The sequence below is a fragment of the Hibiscus syriacus genome, unplaced genomic scaffold (genome assembly GCF_006381635.1).
Source record: "Hibiscus syriacus cultivar Baekdansim isolate YM2019G1 unplaced genomic scaffold, ASM638163v2 tig00111983_pilon, whole genome shotgun sequence".
NCBI lineage: Eukaryota > Viridiplantae > Streptophyta > Magnoliopsida > Malvales > Malvaceae > Hibiscus > Hibiscus syriacus.
Window position 1 is genome coordinate 69,021 of NW_024063228.1, and position 19,756 is coordinate 88,776.

At 35.3% G+C, this 19,756-nt stretch overlaps 1 protein-coding gene and 1 pseudogene across 7 annotated transcripts; both read left to right on the forward strand.

The window, feature by feature from the left end:
• The first annotated feature begins 5,646 nt into the window (after nucleotides 1–5,646).
• On the forward strand, nucleotides 5,647–12,173 carry LOC120173699 (annotated as a pseudogene).
• Nucleotides 12,174–13,815: 1,642 nt separating this feature from the next.
• Nucleotides 13,816–19,534, forward strand: LOC120173697 (protein LATE ELONGATED HYPOCOTYL-like). Of its 7 annotated transcripts, XM_039180786.1 has the most exons (8): nucleotides 13,941–14,267; nucleotides 14,375–14,486; nucleotides 14,709–14,770; nucleotides 16,965–17,186; nucleotides 17,280–17,468; nucleotides 17,553–17,885; nucleotides 18,003–18,725; nucleotides 18,819–19,534. In XM_039180786.1, the coding sequence occupies exons 1-8, from the start codon at nucleotides 14,229–14,231 to the stop codon at nucleotides 19,236–19,238; spliced, it is 2,100 nt and encodes a 699-aa protein (XP_039036717.1). In that variant the 5' UTR covers nucleotides 13,941–14,228; the 3' UTR covers nucleotides 19,239–19,534. The 7 variants fall into 7 exon arrangements, with proteins under 7 accessions (XP_039036715.1, XP_039036713.1, XP_039036714.1 ...); XM_039180784.1 differs by adding an exon at nucleotides 13,816–13,845 and having other exon boundaries at nucleotides 14,139–14,267; nucleotides 17,280–18,725; XM_039180782.1 differs by adding an exon at nucleotides 13,820–13,845 and having other exon boundaries at nucleotides 14,082–14,267; nucleotides 17,280–18,725.
• The last annotated feature ends 222 nt before the right edge of the window (nucleotides 19,535–19,756 follow it).

Below are 19,756 nucleotides of genomic sequence, written 5' to 3' on the forward strand. Positions count from 1 at the left end.
CAAAGTTGGGAAAACAAAAAAGCATTACAATCGTTATGAAGAAACAATAAGACTTCATCCGACGGCCTATGAAATACTTGATTGTCCACGACTACAATTCTTACGGTCCAATTATTATTGAAAAATGGTATAATAATTATATTTTAAAAGGTTAAATATATTGAATAAAAAGTTTATATAAAACACTTATAAAACGAAAGTTATCATTTGAGTTTACCGAAATATAATCTTATTTGCAATCATATAATAATATAAAAAGCAAATAATTAAAATATTCAATTACAAACGTATCATTCGTGTCCTATAAATAATCAAACAATCCTAACGTGAAATCAAATAATCGTTCAGGTTTCAGTCAGATCAAGTTAAGTCAAATCAAATCAGATACACATTAAGTCAGTTCAATTTAATGGTTTAATTCAGATCAGGTTAGGGTCTGGATCAAATTAGTTCGGGTTATTTCTAGGTTGATTTGACATCAGATTCAATTCGAGTTCGGTCGAGTTAATTTCTGTTCGAATCGATGTCAATTCAGGTCCGAAGCATTTAAATACTATGTTAATTCATGTTAATATAAACTTCAGTTGGATCTTGTTCAAAACAAAATTTAGATAATATCTTATTGGATATAGATTGACTTCTAATCGAATCATTTTTGAGTTAATTATTTTTCATCTTTTAATGTTTCATTTGTAATTGAATATGATTTGAAATAAATTAAAATATATATATGAATCAATTTTGATCAGCTTTTTATATCCCTTTCCTCAGTCAACAAAAGAAAGCTAAATAAACTTCTTGCAAATTTCCCAAAACAATTCAAAACCCATTCTTTTATTTTCTTTGATTCATCATTTTCCTGCAAAATTTGCATCTGGGTTTTTTTCTCGTTCGATCAGAAAACGAAAGACCCAGCAATCCTACGGTCAAGATTCCTTGTTCCTTTGTTATGCAAACGTTGTTACTTTAAGCACAGGTGCTTATTTTTCATATATTTCCAGTGAATTATGCTTTAGAAATATGAATAGAAACAACGACCTGTGACAGAAAACGAAGTCCTGAAATTTTGTCCTCAAATATGATAGAAACAACTTGTCTTTTCTTTTCGTTCGGTGTGAATACTTTCAGCTGTAAATTCAAAAAGCCCTCAAACTTTGAACCCCACTGACCAAATTTCCATGGTTATCTGCAGAGCTGAGAACAGTGATTAGATTTAGGCTCAAATGGAGAATTAATCAAATTCCGGGATACTCAACGTTTAGTGGCGCTTCTTTTCTGTATGGCAGAACTTACTCTAAAATATCTGCATCTTCGGACCCTGTTGACGATCATAGCTGTTTTAGTATTAGGTTGGATTTATGGAGTTTCATATATTTTTTTCGATAAAACGAACAATTTGATCGTATCTAAGGAGATTGAAAATTATGTTCTGTGATGGATGCTTTTCTTGCTATTACATAAACCATATATCTAATCACAATTAGATGGCCGAAAGTTAAATGTGCAATGCGAGTGTGTCAAAACGAAGCTGTCCCAAGAGCTACGTGTCCATCATGCACGAAAGAAGGGTGCGCATGTCAAGGAGAAATGGTTGGGAAGAGAGCTACTGTCGCAACGAGCAGTGGACAGCATACTCACCTAGAATCGGTCCCGGAAGGAGAAACTTAACCATGCTTTTAATGAACCCAACGCCTGGGGAGGACGTGAGATTTAGGTGACAGTGACACCTCGCCTAAGGTGTAAGCTTGATCGATTTGTGAGAAAATATGAACCTATAGTTTCTTGAAAAATTGAATGACTGCAATTACTTGAAGACAATGGTTAATACATTTGAGCAGCAGGGCCAGGCCACCGGTAGCACTGATCCCATCACAAGCTGAGGTGAAAAATCACTTTAGATTTTTGGGTAAAGTACACAAATGATCCCTTGAGTATAGAATACTATTTTATTGAGTCCTCTAACTATTAAAAGTTACAAAATAGTCTCTCAATTATAGGGAGTTACTTTGTTGAGTCTCTCGACTATTAAAAGTTACAAAATCATGACTTCACTATTCATTATGTACTAAACTCGTCATTTTCTGTTAAAAATTAACAGTCATTTGAACTAAACGTTAACCTACTGACTGAGATATGATAAAATTTGATCTCAAACGACTATTATATCTCAATCAATATGTTAACGTCCAGCTCATACAACCATTAATTTTTTAATGAAAAATATCGAATTTCGAAAATATAAATAGTTGAGTGATCGTACTAACAACTATAATATCTCCTGATCTGTACGGAAGAGAGAAAAAAGAGAGGCATGGTTCATTTTTTAAAGTTGTTATAAACGGTTATTCCTTTCTATTATGTGTTTCACCGGTTTATTATGCGCAAGACATCCACTTGTCATGTCACTTTTTGAACTTGTTGATGTAATTTTGTAGTTAATTCACCACAGCTTTTATTTGGTTACTTGGCACACAGTGGATTTAACTACTGCTCCCTCGTCTGATATCATACCCCTATCTATAGAGTTAATTATACCAGACGTCTCTAAACTATAATTTTTATTTTAATTTGTTTCTTGAATTTTAAAATAGTATACATCAATCCTTAAATTATGATCTCATTTTAAATTCATCTATAAGTTTTAAAAATATTCCATATCAATCCTGACACTATCAGTATCATTTCATTTTTATCCTTAACTTTATCAACTCTTGAAGGTCTTGGAAATTGAACTTATGACGTTTAAAAATAATAATTTGTTTTGAAAGTCATGAAAACTTTTTAGGTCACAAATTCAATTTTAAGAATCTTCAAAAATAGATGGAATTTTAAAATTTAAGAATCGATTTAGAACGAGGTCATAATTTGGATAGTGATATAGCACATTTAAAATTTAAGGATCAATTCAAAACGAGAGTCACAATTTAAGGACATCCTATACAATTATCTCATAAATATATAAGATTTTGTACTTTACCAATACCATGCCTGAAATTAAACATAATCATCCAAGATTTTAAATCTAGTGTTATTATAATTGTAAACGCGTCTAAAACTAAAAATATAATTTATTTAAAAGTTGTCCCATTATTAATTCAAAAGCTTCAATTAGGAGAATAAAATTCATTATTTATTTATTTTGCATGAGATAAGACAAAACACCTACGTTACTTCCTTCTATACACACAATTAACTTCACCTCTTCTTGTGGTTCCAACAATTCATGCAACCCCTGAAGAAGTGACCAGGCATATTTCCCTAGCCCATCTGCTACCATATTACTGTTCCTTTTTATGTTCCTGATCTCTACTATTCAATCTCGCTCTAATAAGGTCTCAATGTGTTGTATGATCGAGTTGCTTCCAGTCTTCTCCTTATCTTGGATCAATTTCCTTACATCGCTGCTGTCGGTTTTCATCTAGATTTGTCTGGCTCCTGAATTCAATGCTATTTCGAGTCCCTCGAGTAATTCCCACAGCTTGGCTTCAAGCGTCGAGCAGCTGCCTATTTTTTTGGGCAAAACCCCTTAGTCATTGCCCTAGCGCCATCTGTGTTCATTTTAACCCAAGGTTCCTGAGGTGGTAGCCAACTCTCTGTGTCTTGGTTTATGCTCTGTGCGTTTCCCCGCTTGGTAGGATTTTTGCTGTTGATGATCTCCTTTGTTATTCTCGTCGCTTTCTCTAGTATGGTCTCTTGCTCAATCATTCCGGGTTCAAAAGTAATTTTGTTGGAGAAAAAATGCATCTCTAATCAACAACTAAACTACATAATTAACATATTAGAGCTATAGGATCCATCTCTAATCACAATTAGACCGTCATTAATCAACTTTTTAAGTTAAGTAGATGTCATTTGGAGAATGTAAACTCTATCTTTGAGATATTAAGATATATTTTCAATAACTTTTAGACTAAATGGTTAAAATCTCTCGATTGTCATCTCCTCTTTCTCTTAGATTATGAGTTCAGTACGTATTAGGAATAAAACATTTCCTTCTCTATACCCTAATTAAAAATTGTTAAAAAAATTTAAGACAACCCAGGCTTTCCACATTGTTCATGATAGGTTTTTTTTCTTTTCTTTTAGGAAATGTTTATGATAGGGTTGCTGCTGGGTAATTGGGTAGTTTGATGGACGAGCTTGTTTTCAAAATGATTACCTTTGTAATCTATATGATGCCAAATATTAGTAATGCTCGTTAACTAATGATACAATTTGATTCGAATCCATATATATATGCATATTATCACTATGTGATACCAAATATTAGTAATGCTCGTTAACTGATAGATTGTTTTTTTTAATTTTTTAAATCAATTTAGTCTTTTTATCTTTTAGACTTTTACGATGTATCTTCTCATCTTTTTATTTGTATCTAAATGGTCTAAATATGAAGAATTAGAAATGACGTTGTCAAGATAACATAAATTATTTTATCATTTTCTATCACATCGTTAAGAAAATTTAAAAATATAATTATTTTATCTTTATTAAAATATTGACATATACTTTTTGTAAAATTTATTTTTGAATTTTTATAACATTGTAAAAAAATAAACAATTAATGTCAACTTAACGATATGCTAATTTCTATCACATTTGGATTAGTTTGATAAAAAAATTGTTCGATAGCTAAAAGAGATACAATACCAATTTAAGGGCTAAAATAATTAATCTGTTAAGTTTGAGGGCTAAATAGATTTTTTTTTCCAAAATAAAGGATAAACTACATATTTAATACTTAAATTATTATTTTTATTTATTTCCAGTACGCGAACGTTATTTTAAAAAAAAAGCATATCTATACGTTTAGTTTATGTTTCAATTTAGTATCGTGCCATTAAAAAATTAACGAAACTACTGATTTGTTATTTTTTATTTTTTTAATGATGATGTGTTACTACCTAATGGTGACACGTCAACATTATCATTATGTTTTTAATAATGAATACCAAAATGAAACCTAAACAAAATATTAAGTATGATTTTGAAGAAAAAAATGTTTGGATACTGAAACAAAATAAAAGTAATATTTCAAGTATTAAATATGTAATTTATCTAAATATGTAGTTTACCAAAAATAAATGATACATGTTGACATTCTTATGGATTTATTCACGAATTTCATTAACAACTAACTTGGATTTAAAAATAAGCGGAGGAACAGAGCATGTCTCAGGCTTGTTGCTAAGATCGAACACTGCAGTCTGCAGATCTGGCTAATGGTCAAAAACTCAAACTTCCGGGGGCTGTTTGATTCCATATAGGCCCTTGAACCGCCACGTACCGGTAACCATGCCACGAATCGCACACGATTGCCGGCGGCCATAGTTAACGTACTTTTACGAACATAACGACAATACCATGGGAACTTGTGGCTGAGATTTGAAGATGAAAAATACGAAACAGATACAACAGCCAATTGAAAAACAAACAAGGGGAAAAGTGCAAGGGTGGGATTTAACTGTATCAGCCACTAAATTACTGCCACTTGGCAACATCAGTGCATCTCTCCGTTGTGTATACTACCGTTTATTCTTTTCTAGCCTCAAATTAAACTTCCCCCAAATTTTGTTTATTTTTAATTTTTTCCCAGAAAAATAAATCCACATGAAATTGTAGTGGCTGAGATTTCTCCTTCTTCTGGTGTTCTCAGCAAAAACCTTCCTTTAGCTTTCTCGCTTTGCTTTCAACTTCTTTTCAAACAAGAAACAAAAGACTATTTTGTTTTACAAATTCTGTTGATTCCGATCTTCTCAATGCCGGAAAATATGAGCTCTCCGGCTGGTTTCCGGTGAACCCATTTTTCATGCGTGATCGTTGCTTCCAGCTTTCTCATCCTCCATGGCTATATCTCAAGGTATTCCCTTAAAACGTCTGCTTAGCTGAGTCCAAAATTGTGTTCTTTATTAGCAGTTGAGTAGAGATAAAAAAAATAGAAGTGGTTGAATTCTTATTTATTTTTCTTGGCAACCAATCTGAAGGTAAAGAGTTGCAATTTTTATTAAATTTGATTCCTTTTGGCTGTTAATCATGGGTAAGTATCGAGGTTACTGGAGAGACGGCTGTGGTAATGTGTTGTTGAATACTAATTAAAGGGTTTTTTTTCTTCGAAGGTTTTGGCGTCTACGAGTTCGTTTTGGTGAGGATTCTGAATAACGGAATTTTCTTTTGAGTTCATTGGAAGAAGCCGTCTTCTCTCTGTTACGGTGGATACTTAAATTTTATTGTTTTACTTTTAAAATTTCAATTTCCTGGAGATTTTAGCTATCACCCAAAGTTTACTATGTGATTAATTAAAACTTAAGAAAGCAATATTAATTGGAATAGTAATAAGAAAAACAGAGACGGATCTCTGTCGATTGTTGTTGTTGTTTTTGCAGTAGTAAATAGCCTTCATCAGGTTTTGTGGAGTTCAAAAACGGCTTTACTATTTGTATTAGTGGATGTCGAAAGAAATGAAAGGAGGTTTGCTTTTTACCCGTTGCCCGTTAGAGAGGATTTGAAGCAGCGGTAACGCTGCCCAGGTCCTGTAAATGGACACATACTACTCTGGAGAAGAACTCCATATTAAGGTATTGATTATCAAACTAAATTAAGTCTCTTTATTTTAAATTATGCTTGTTGGAATTGTAAAACTAGAGTTTTTGTATTGAATTTTTATGTTGAATGATAGACTAGGAAGCCTTATACTATTACTAAACAACGTGAAAGATGGACTGAGGAGGAGCATAATAGGTTCCTAGAGGCTCTGAAGCTCTATGGACGAGCTTGGCAACGCATTGAAGGTTCTCACTTGCTGTGTCTCTTAGTTTATTTTCTATTTTTTGAAGGGAAGGGAGGATGAGTGTTGGGGTGGAAAACAATAATATTTCACTCGCTGCTGTCATTTTCAAACAATCGTTATTGTGGATTGAGGCTAAGATTCATTGGATATGTCTTTTAAGGCTGACAAATGAAATGTTTTGTTGTTTATTCTCGTAATTGGAGATATTTTCCCCTTTTCTGTTTACATGGTGATTTGCAGAACACATAGGAACAAAGACTGATGTGCAGATCAGGAGTCATGCTCAAAAGTTCTTTTCAAAGGTCATTTGGTGTCTTCTTGCTTATACTTATGCTTGAAATCTTACATAGTTTTCTACTTGAAATATATGAAATATCAGTTCATCATCTGCACTATCTACAACATCTGTGAAATCATACTGATTATTTTCTACTTCACCTTTTCCCCTTGTATAAGCAATTTTGTTGATTTAAAACAACAAAGACTATATAAGAGGTTTTCTTGGCACATTCAATAAACGGATTGAGAAGAAAGAGTTAATACCTAATATATGAAGAGATTGCATTGCTATCTGTGCCAAAAACATCAACCGAAAATAATCCAGTGATCAAAATTATAACCAATTAAGTGAAGAAGCACACTGAGTTTATTTATTAATATCCAGAAAAGGCAGAAACTTGAGTTAAACGAGAATCTGAGCTACCAAATACTAATTTCTGTAAACCATATTTAGGGTTAGAGCCTTTAGCATCTCTACAAATTCGGTTTTGGAGATGTCAGCTATTTGAATTCTATTTATTTGATCTCTTTACGAGATTGGCTGTGCAAGAAGGTTTATCATCCTTGGAGTCTGATCTGTCTGATAAAAGGGGTATGTTCCATTTTTTAAGTTGTTATAAATGGTTACTTTCTTTCTAATAGGTATTTCACCATCTTTTTACACACAAGGCATCCACTTGTCAGGTCTCTTTTGAACTTATCGATGCAATGTTGTAGTTAATCCACCACAGTTTTTATTTGGTTTCTTGGCAAATAAGGGTCATGTAGGTACATGTAGTCTGAGTCTGTATTCCATGTGAAAATACACCATTTTGTGGTAGTAAGAAGTGAATTTGGGTTAAGCTTAAATATGTGTTCTTCTTTATTACTAAATTATATGCCAAGCTTTTGGCTCTGCTTCAAACTGCCTGTCATTGGCAGTTAGGATTACCAGTTAGTGTATCCTCATGTGTAGAGTATCTCAAGGTTGCTAATAGTTCAATTCATCAGCATCCCAGGTTGACAATGAATCTGCACGTAGTGTATATTTGGTAGTTGCTAGCCTTCAATTTTTGGATAATGTCTTTTGTTAAAGCTTTATAGTGGCAAGTTTCACATCCTTTCAAGACAATATTCAGAGGATTTTCTTTCTTTCTTTTTTGCGTTTTATTTCCTATTTTGAATTGTCTGTCCTTTGGATAGTGGAAGTGTAAAACTTAGTTTTAGGCTGTTTCATAATGTCTAGCTGAAGGTCTTGATGAACTGGACGGATTTTTTTCTTTTTCATTTTTGTGATTCAGGATGTATTTGAGATTTTGATCTTATCATGCCAAATGATTTTATTTAAAATCAGAATGGAATAAATTGAGGGGTAGTTAATGCTAGCAGGGATAACAAATTTCTTAGGGTGCAGGATATAATTTGTTGAATACTAGGGTGAGTTGATTTGTTTAGATTACTGCTGTGAAATCAATTTAAACATTAGCGATATTACATAATTTGAACCAGAGACTAGTTAGATATAAAATATGAATTTTTTTCTTCCATTGGAAGAGATTATCCTTCTTTAGTGAATGTCGATAACATCTTCAGTAAAAGGAATCACTCCTAAATTTTACAGGATTATCCTCTTAAAGACTTATTTCCTGCAGGTTATTGGCAGTCACCTGCCAATTATGTTAAAAGTTAAAGGTGCACGGTAACGCATTACTTCTTTTTTCCTTTTAATTTTTTTATAAACAAATGCACACATTTTGTGTTAGTAGTTTCCAACATTTTATCTCAGCCAGCTCACCATTGATGAATCTTATCAGGAGGGTAAGCAAATGAAGATTGTTCAAAATGTTAGGGTTAAAGCTTTGTGAAATACTTTCTTCAGTCTGAAGTCCTAGCCATTAATGAAATTTTACATGACAAAGAACAACATGCACATTGTATGAATAAGTTGGCATTATGAAATACTAAACTTATTTATGCAGAAATAAACTATGATCTTAAGAAACCACTGGTAATTTTCTTTCCATCCAAATATTAAATTTCAAGTTCTAGTGAAATGGGGGCTGGTTTAGCCAAGCAGTCAGTGCGCTGCTTGGCTAGACCAGCCCCCTTTTTTTTATTTAATTAATCTTTTTGTATGTATACATTCAACTTTGTCCTGTGTGTATGTCTGCTATGGTCAATTGTTTTACTGCATATGAATCTTGAGCTGACACATGATAGATTAAAGTAATCCCAAGAAAAAAAATCTAGATAACTCTTTGAAGGACACAATTGTGTATATACTTTCTGAATGATGGGTAAAAAATGTTGTACAAATTTGGTTGATAGGTTTTAATTATTTGATGAGAAGCAGATAAATCTAATCAAATATCATAAAACAGTCCTTAATAATCAACAGTAGGAGTATACAATTTTTATGAACCTCTGGTGTGAGATATTTGTATGTTAGAACGATTATATACTTGGACTTGTTTCCTGATAACATTGGTATTATTCTGGTTAGATGTTATCATTTTGCATCAAGTTATGCCATTTCTATCATATGTGTCACCCGGTAAACATTATCTTGATGCTTCATTGGCACCTTTAGTAACTAATAGCATTTCCTTTCTGTATTTTCATTTGATCAATACTACTGATTTTATTCCATTCTCAGTTGGAGAAGGAGGCAGTTGCTAAAGGTGTACCAATAGGTCAAGCTCTTGACATAGAAATTCCACCTCCACGCCCTAAAAGAAAACCAAGCAATCCTTATCCTCGAAAAGCGGGTGCTGCTACCACAGTACAGGAGGGAGCTAAGGATGGAAAATCTGAGACGCCAATATCTTCTTTTCATTGCAAGCAAGTGTTGGACTTGGAGAAAGAACCACTTTCAGAGGTTAATTTCTCCTTCTCAACTACTTTATTCAGGCCCATAATAATTTTTTTAAAATTTTTACCTAAGCTTCAAATATATCTTGTTTGTCAGAGGCCTAACGGAGATGAAAAGGCAACAAATCTGAAAGAAAACCAAGATGAGAGTTGCTCTGAGGTCTTTACCCTTCTCCATGGAGCAAATTGCTCCCCTGCTTCTTCCATGAATAAGAATTTCATACCAACATCAGCAGCACTCATAAACTCTTGCACATTTAGGGAGTTTGTACCTTCGCTAAAAGAGGTAATAAATCACGATAAACATGAATTTTATGTTGCTCTTGAACTTGAAATTTATAAAGCTTATAAACTTAATGTCCAACAGAAAATTCATGATAATGGTACAAGTAAGGCCTCAAACTTGGATAATTCTTGCACTTCATTTGAGAAATCAGCTCAAGGCCAGAGAAAAGATGATATAGATGGTGCTTTTGTGCTGATGAGATGCAAGGCAGTCAAAATTATCCTCAACATATTTGTGCATGCACTAGATGGAAGCCTGAAAACATGTTCTCAAAATCCTTCCCTGAATATGTCATTTCAGGATTCTGTAATTCACCCAATGGGCAATGTTCATGGACCTAACGTTTTTGCAAATCCAGCTGCATCTGCAACTACCGAACATCAGAATAATGCCTCAAGATCTATTCAACAGGCTTTGCCACCTTTTTATAGTCCCTTTATGCATCTTCGCCCCAATCAAGAGGACTGTCGATCATTTCTACATGCCTCCTCCACTTTCTATAGTCTCATTGTATCTACTTTGTTACAGAATCCTGCTGCTCATGCTGCAGCAAGCTTTGCAGCTACATTTTGGCCATATGCAAATGTTGAAAGTTCTGGCAATACTCCCACAAGTGGCCTGCGCGGTTTCCCATCTAGACAAATAAACTCTACTCCAAGTATGGCTGCAATTGCGGCTGCAACTGTAGCAGCTGCTACTGCATGGTGGGCTGCCCATGGACTGCTTCCTGTTTGTGCTCCTCTTCACCCAGGCTTTACCTGTGCCCCTGCATCCACTGCTCCAGTTCCACCAATGGAGAATGATCAAGCTCCAGCTGCAAAGATAAAACAAAAAGATAAAACTGATCAAGCTCCAGCCATGCAGAACGGACAACCAGACCCTGAATACTCTGAAGCTTTGCAAGGTCAGCATTCAGAATCTAAATCACCTACTTCATCATCATCTGACTGTGAAGAGAGAAGAGATTTAAAAGTGAATACTGGAGTGAAAGCTGCCGATGATGAGAAGGCTGCCGGAGTAATTGAACTGCAGGATGCAAATAAATCAAAGAACAGAAAACAAGTTGACCGCTCCTCTTGTGGCTCCAACACACCTTCAAGTAGTGAGGTAGAGACAGATGTGTTAGAAAAACATAAAGACAATGAAGATCCAAAAAGAGCTGACGTTAATCATCCACAAGTTGAATGTAACCGTCGTACTAGAAGCAGTAGCAATCTGAGTGATTCTTGGAAGGAGGTATCTGAAGAGGTGAGTTGATGTGTCTTATTGTCCCATAGAGCTTTAACTTAACTATCATTGTAATTTTATTGTAGCATTGCCGACATTTCAGGGGCGACTGGCTTTTCAAGCCCTCTTCTCCAGAGAGGTGCTGCCACAAAGCTTTTCTCCTCCACACGAAGGCAAGAACAAGGAGCAGCATAAGGAAGATGAAGAAACATCAACTTTAGATCTCAACAGCAAGGCGTTGGGTTCTTGTTCTGACCATCAAGAAGTCGAAAAAACTGCATTATCAAGAGATGAGAAGAACACTGCAGAAGACGGCCTGTTGAGGATTGGACTAGGAATTTCAGAAGTTAAGGCTGGGCAAACCGGATTTAAACCTTACAAAAGGTGTTCTGTGGAAGCCAAGGAAAACAGAGTGATGAACACCAGCGGTCAAGGTGAAGAGAAAGGTCCCAAGAGGGTGCGCTTGGAAGGGGAAGCTTCAACTTGACGTAACGCACTATACCGCATGCAATTAGCAAATGCAACATCTGTTTGTTGCATGCAATCTCTAATGCTTTTCCCCATATCTTATTCTCCGTTTCATATATTGATTTTAAAGACTACATCGGATTGCAGCTCACGAGACTTCTTCGTGTAGGTTGTGTTGTGTACTATCTAATATCCACAATGACTTGCTTTCCTGGACTTTTATGGTATGTCACTGCAATTAAAATCTCCTCTGAGATAGACCCATTAAGTACTGAATCTGAATGGACTTGCATGTATTTCTCTTTATTATCATTCTTCATGCTGTTGCTTGTTGACCTTATTCCTGCATAAAGCTAAAGCTGAAACCTTTTTGATGCAACGAAAACAGATCACCCCATTGATTTACAGTCCTTTTAACTGCTTATTTTATTGCTCCGAAGCCTTAACATATATGCTTATTTTTAACTGCATAATTGTATGAAAATAAAACTATTATTCTAATAATTACAATCACGTGTTATTAATTCTAAAGTATAACTCTATTGTAATTATCTCTGTCTAAACTATATATTCATTAGCTGATTGATTTAGTATTTTCTTTAAATTCTTATACCTTTTCAAATTTTAAGATTTTAATCCCAACACAAACAGTATATGTTAAATTATTAGTCGATATTGTGGAACTAACTTTTATTATCCAATTTTATCATTTAAAGTATTTATAATTTAGTCATATTATTCATGTACAGCATCTTAATTCAAAATTGAAATTTTAATTTTCGAAAGTATAGGGACTAAATTAAAGTACAAGAATGAAATCCACAATATATGCATAGTACATGGACTGATGATAAAATTTGACCTAAAAATTATGTACCATGGAGTCGCCTCAAAAAGGAAAATAAAAGATGGAAGGTAAGGGAACATAGCGTGTCCTTGGATTCGTTGCTGAAATCATTACCGGAGATCAAGCTTAAAAGGTCAAAAATCCGTCGTCGTTTTGGCTCCATATCTACCCTTAAACCGCCACGCACCGGTTAACCATTCCACTTATTGCAAGCATTTGCCTGGCTGATCCACGTGGCATAGCGGATGGCACTTTTACGGACTTAACCTCAAGGGGAAGCGAACTTGTGGCTGAGATGTGAAGATGGAAGCAGGGAAACGGGGAGCAAACAGACCAATAGCCAAAAGACAAAAAATATATATATAAAAATAAGGGAAAAAGTGCAAGGGTGGGGTTTACTTGAATCAGCCACTAAATTACTGCCACTTGGCAACATCCAATGCATCTCTCCATTCTGTATACCACCGTTCACTATTTTTCGGCCTTAAATTAAACTCCCCAAATTTTGTTAATTTTCCAGAAAAATAAATCCACATGAAATTGTAGTGGTTGAGATTTCTCTTTGCTTCTTCACCAAACTGTAGTTTTCTGGTGCTTTAGTTCCCACCAAAAGAAATAAGCCTCCTTTCCCTTCTTGTTTGCTTTGCTTTCTTCGACTTATCTTCACCCAAAATAGAAACACTATTTTTTTTCCAAATCCTGCTTATTCCGATCTTCTCATTGCCGGAAACATGAGGTCTCCGACGAGTTTCCGGTGAACCCATTTTTCATGCGTGATCGTTCCAGTGTTCTCATCCTCCATGGCTATATCTCAAGGTCTTTCCATTTTCCACCGCATTTCTAGGGCTTTCCTTCTTTACTCTCCGCTTTGTTGCTCTTCGAAACTCTGCTCCGCTAAGTTTAAACTTATGTTCTTTATACGCAGGTGAGTAGAGAGACGACAGACAAGGGATTGAATTCTTTTTTCTATTTTCTTTTCAACAGAAAAAAGGTAAATTTTATTTCTTTGGGTGTTAATAATAAAGGAAAGTATTGAGTTTGCTGATTAAAGTCTTCCTCTTTCATTTCTCGAAAGGTTTTGGCGTCCACGGGTTCGTTTTGGTGAGGATTCTGAATAACGGAATTTTCTTTTTTAGTTCATTGGAAGAATCCGTCTCTTCTCTCTGTTACGGTGGATACTTACATTTTATTTTTAACTTTTAATATTTTAATTTTCACCCAAACGTCACTTTTGTGATTAAATAAAATACTTCAGAAAGTAATATTAATTGGAATAGCAATAGAAATCAGAGACGGATCTCTACCGATTGTTGTTTTTGGTTTTGGTATTTTTGCAGTAGTAAATAGCAGTCATCAGGTTTTGTGGTGTTCAAAAACGGCTTTACTATTTGTAGTATTCGAAAGAAATGAAAGGAGGTTTGTGTTTTACCCGTTGCTCGTTAGAGAGGATTTGAAGCGGCGTTGACGCTGCCGAGGTCCTGTCAATGGACACATATTCATCTGGAGAAGAACTCGTTATTAAGGTATTAATTATCAAAGTGAACTCTCTTTCTTATTTTTGCTTTTGAATTATGCTCATTGGAATTATAAAAATGTAGTTTTTGTATTGAACTTTTATGTCGAATGATAGACTAGGAAACCTTATACTATTACTAAACAACGGGAAAGATGGACTGAGGAGGAGCATAATAGGTTCCTAGAGGCCTTGAAGCTCTATGGACGAGCTTGGCAACGCATTGAAGGTTTTCACTTGCTTGTTCCTCTTAGTTTCGATTTCTTTTGGGTGGTGGGGTTGAAAAAAACAGTAATATTTCCATTGCTGCTGAAGTTTTAGAACCATTATTGTGGATTCAGATTAAGATTTGCTGGATATGTCTGTCGGGACTGACAAATGAAACGCCTTTGTTATTCACTGTCATAATTGGGGATCTTTTTCCCTTCTCTGTTTACATGGTTATTTGCAGAACACATAGGAACAAAGACTGCTGTGCAGATCAGGAGTCATGCTCAAAAGTTCTTTTCAAAGGTCATTCGGTGCCTTCTTGTTTACACTTATGCCCATGTTCAATGTATTTTTCTGCTGCCTAAATCTTGCTTCTGCTTGAAATATTTTAAATATATGAAATATTGATTCGTCAACTGCACTCTCTTGAAAGCATTTTTTTCTAAAACAGCAAAGACAAGATAAGAGGTTTACTCACATTCAATGAACAGATTGAGGAGAAAGAGTTAATACCTAATATATGAAGAGATTTCATTGCTATCTGTTCCAAAAACATCGATTGTATATCACTCAATGATCAAAATTATAACCGATTATGTGAAGAAGCACACAGGAGTTCATTTATTAGTATCTAGGAAAGACACAAACTTGAGTTAAATGAGAATCTGAGCTGCTAATACTAATTTATGTAAACCATATTTAGGACGAGAGCTTTTAGCATCTCTACAAATTTGGTTTTGGAGATGTCAGCTATTTGAATTCTATTTATTCGGTTTCTGTAAGAGATTGGCTGCAAGAAGGCTTATTATCCTTGGAGTCTGATCTGTCTGGGAAAAAGGACATTTTTAATATTTTAAGTTGTTAAAAATGGTTACTTTCTTTCTAGTATGTATTTCACCATCTTTTTATGCACAAGGCATCCACTTGATTGGTCGCTTTTGAACATCATGTTGTAATTTTGTAGTTAATCTACTGCAGCTTTTTGTAGATTTTGATTTTTTCGTGCAAATGATCTTATTTAAAGCCACAGTGGAGTGCATTGAGTAGTAGTTAATGCTAGCAGGAATGACAAATTTTTTAGGGTGAAGGATATATAATTTGTTGAATACTGGGGTGAGTTGATGTGTTTAGATTAATGGTGTAAAATATCGTTTAACATTAGCAATATTACCGATTTTGAACTGGAGACTAGTTAGATCTAAAATATGAAGTTTATTTTTTCTTCCATTACTGGGAACTGGTAGAGTTTGAAATGCATGATAGGCTACTCATTTATGGTTGAGGATCATACATCTATAAAGATCTGTCATTTATGACACTGAACTAGTTTCTTTCTTGGTAATGTGGAACAAAAAAAATCTTATCTGCATATTTTTCTTTTCATCAGAAAGATTATACCTACTAGGTGATAATACCGGGATCATTCTTCCTGATAGTACCTTAAGTTTTGCAGCCAAGCTTAGGAGTGGCATGTCTGTTAGATATGCCTTGTAGCTGATTATGATGTTAGGCGTGAGGTATGCATCCCATAGATTCATCTCAAGAGATTATCCTTTTTTTAGTGAATGTGGTATGCATCTCCAGTAATAGGAATCACTCGTAGAATTTTCCAGGATTCTTTTCTTAAAGACCTATTTCCTGCAGGTTATTGGCATTCCCCTGCCAATTATGTGAAAATTAGGTACATGGTAATGCATTTCTTCTTCCTTTGTTTTACTCTTTCAAATTTCTGATATCACAAATAAACGCGTTCATTCAGAACATTTTTCTCTTGATTAGCTCATGATTGACGAATCTTATCAGGAGGGTAAGCAAACAAAGATTGTTCAAGATTATTATGGTTAAAGCTTTGTAAAATACTTTCTTCAATCTGAAGTCCTAACCATTAATTATCTCAATTTTACATAACAAAGAACATAATAGATAGTTCGATTCTCATTATACAGATAAGCTGGCGTTATGAAATATTAAACTTATTTATGCAGAACATAAACTGTGATTCTTAAGAAACCAATGGTAATTTTCTTTCCATCTAAATAGACTAATCCTCTCTCCCACTCTATAAATACATTTAAAAGCTTTCTCCTAGTAAAATGGGGGTTGGTTTAGCCAAGCAGAACCAATTGCTTGGCTAAACCAGCCCCCTTTTTTCATTTAGTCAATCCTTGTGTATGTATATGTTCAACTTTGGCCAGGGTGTATGCCTGCTACGGTCAAATGTTATAAAACAGGTCCTTCCTACTGAACCTCCTAAGTGAGATATAAGTAGATGGTAGAGCAATTATATACTTTGACTTCTTGTTTCCTGATAATATTTGGCATTATTGTGGTTAGATATTACTATTATGCTGCGTTGAGCTATGTAATTCCTACCATATGTAATAATCTCACACATTGTTAATGTTATGTTAACTCCTCATCGGTGCCTTCAGTAACTAGTAACATTTCTATTCGTCTGTGATTTTCATTTTATTGATACTACTGACGATATCCTCAGCTGGAGAAGGAGGCACTTGCTAAAGGTGTACCAATAAGTCAAGCTCTTGACATACAAATTCCACCTCCACGCCCTAAAAGAAAACCAAGCAATCCTTATCCTCGAAAAACGGGTGTTGCTAACACAATACAGAAGGGAGCTAAGGATGGAAAATCCGAAATGGAGATATTTTCTTTGCGTTGCAAGCAAGTGTTGGACCTGGAGAAAGAACCACTTCCAGAGGTTAATTTCTCCTCCTCACCTACTTTATTCATGCCCTTAATTGTGTTCTTTTTTTTATTTTTTCCTAAGCTTCAGATATATCTTGTTTGCCAGAGACTTAATGGAGATGAAAAGGCTTCAAATCTGAAAGAAAACCAAGACGAGAGTTGCCCTGAGGTCTTCACCTGTCCCCATGAAGCAAACTGCTCCTCTGTGTCTTCCATGAATAAGAATTTTATACCAACATCAGCAGCACACATAAACTCTTGCACGATTAGGGAGTTCATACCTTCGCTAAAAGAGGTAATAAGTTATTATAAACATGAATTATGTATCATTCTTGAACTTATAGAAATTTATGAATCTTATAAACTTAATGTTCAACAGACTATTCATGATAATGGTACAAGTAAGACTTCAAACTTGGAGAATTCATGCACTTCATATCAGAGACCATCTCAAGGCCAGAGAAAAGATGGTTTGGATGGTGTACTATGTTCAAATAAGATGCAAGCGAGTCAAAATTATCCTCGACATGTTGCTGTCCATGTACTAGATGGAAGCTTGAAAACATGTGCTCAAAATCCTACCCTGGATATTTCATTTCAGGATTCTGTATTTAACCCTATGGGTGATGTTCGTGGACCTAACCTGTTTACAAATCCAGCTGCATCTGCAACTACCGAACAGCAGAATAATGCCCCAAGAACTATTCATCAGGATTCACCACCTTTTCATACTCCCTTCATGCATCTTCGCCCCAATCAAGAGGACTATCGATCATTTCTACATGTCTCCTCCAGTTTTTCCAGTCTCATTGTATCTACTTTGTTACAGAATCCTGCTGCTCATGCTGCTGCAAGCTTTGCGGCTACATTTTGGCCTTATGCAAATGTTGAAAGTTCTTGCGATTCTCCTGCAAATGGCCTAGACAGTTTCCCTTCTAGACAAATGAACTCTGCTCCAAGTATGGCTGCAATTGCTGCTGCAACTGTAGCAGCTGCCACTGCATGGTGGGCTGCCCATGGACTGCTTCCTGTATGTGCTCCTCTTCACCCAGGCTTTACTTGTGCTCCTGCATCCACACCTGCAGTTCCACCAATGAAGAATGGTCAAGCTCCTACTGCAAAGACAGAACAAAATGATAAAACTGATCAAGCTCTTTCCATTCAGGACGAACAACTAGACCCCAAATACTCCGAAGCTTTGCAAGGTCAACATTCACCATCTAAATCACCTACTTCATCATCATCTGACTGTGAAGAGAGAGGAGATGCAAAAGTGAATACTGGAGTTAAAGCTACCGATGCTGAGAAGGCTGCCAAAGTAACTGAACCTCAGGATGCAAATAAAACGAATAACAAAAAACAAGTTGACCGCTCCTCATGTGGCTCCAACACAGCTTCAAGTAGTGAGGTAGAGACAGATGTGTTACAGAAACATGAAAAAAACAAAGAAGAATCAAAAGGAGCTGACGCAAATCATCCACAAGTTGAATGTAACCGTCGGAGTAGAAGCAGTAGCAACCCGAGTGATTCTTGGAAGGGGGTCTCTGAGGAGGTGAGTTGATTCGTCTGTTTTCATATATTAACTTAGTTATTATTCTAGTTGTATTGTAATATTGACGCTCTATGGCTCCACTACTTATTTCAGGGGCGACAGGCTTTTCAAGCTCTCTTCTCCAGAGAGGTACTGCCACAAAGCTTTTCTCCTCCACACAAGGGCAAGAACAAGGGGCAGCAAAAGGAAAATGTAGGTGAAGACAAGCAAAATCCAGTTGAGAAAGATGGAGAAACATCAACTTTAGACCCCAACAGCAAGACATTAGGTTCTTGTTCTGATCATCAAGAAGTTGAGAAAAATGCATTATCAAGAGACGAGAAAAACACTGCAGAAGAGGGCCTGCTGACGATTGGACTAGGACATTCAAAACTTAAGGCCAGCCGAACCGGATTTAAACCTTACAAAAGGTGTTCCGTGGAAGCCAAGGAAAACAGACTGATGAACACCGGAAGTCAAGGTGAAGAGAAAGGTCCCAAGAGGGTACGCTTTGAAGGGGAAGCTTCAACTTGACTTTAAGATCAATATCGCATGCAATAAACAAATGCAATGTTTGTTTGTTGCATGTAGTCTCTTAATGCTTTCCCCCATATCTTATTTTTCCCTTTCATATGTTGATTCTAAAGACTTGCATTGCATCGCGGCTCACAAGACTTTTAGTAATGTTGTGTACCATCTAATATTCTACATTGACTGATTCGCTTTCCCGGACTATCATGTACGCCAGTGCTGTTAAGAACTCCTCTGAGATAGACGCATTAAGTACAGAATCCGAATGGCCTGTAATTTTGGCCTCTCTTTTCAAAATATATACCTTTGTCTGTTACTATTTTTCTCCTGCACAAGCTGAAACCTTTTTGATGCAACGGAAGGGTAAATTAAACATATGCCCCTTTGACTTATAGTTTTAACTGTTTTGATGCTTATTCTTATTTCTTCCAAGCCTTGAGTTATATTCTTTGGAATTTTGATATCAATCGATCAACTGTTTCCTGTTGTTTGTTCTGTTTCCAGAAACGTTGATAATGTAA

Bases quoted from the DNA above. Each gene is read 5' to 3' on its own strand.
- LOC120173697 (XM_039180784.1), top strand. From the start codon at position 14,229: ATGGACACATATTCATCTGGAGAAGAACTCGTTATTAAG. The intron at 14,268-14,374 runs GTATTAATTATC...GTCGAATGATAG, and splicing joins GAGAAGAACTCGTTATTAAG to ACTAGGAAACCTTATACTAT. The intron at 14,771-16,964 runs GTCATTCGGTGC...CGATATCCTCAG, and splicing joins CTCAAAAGTTCTTTTCAAAG to CTGGAGAAGGAGGCACTTGC.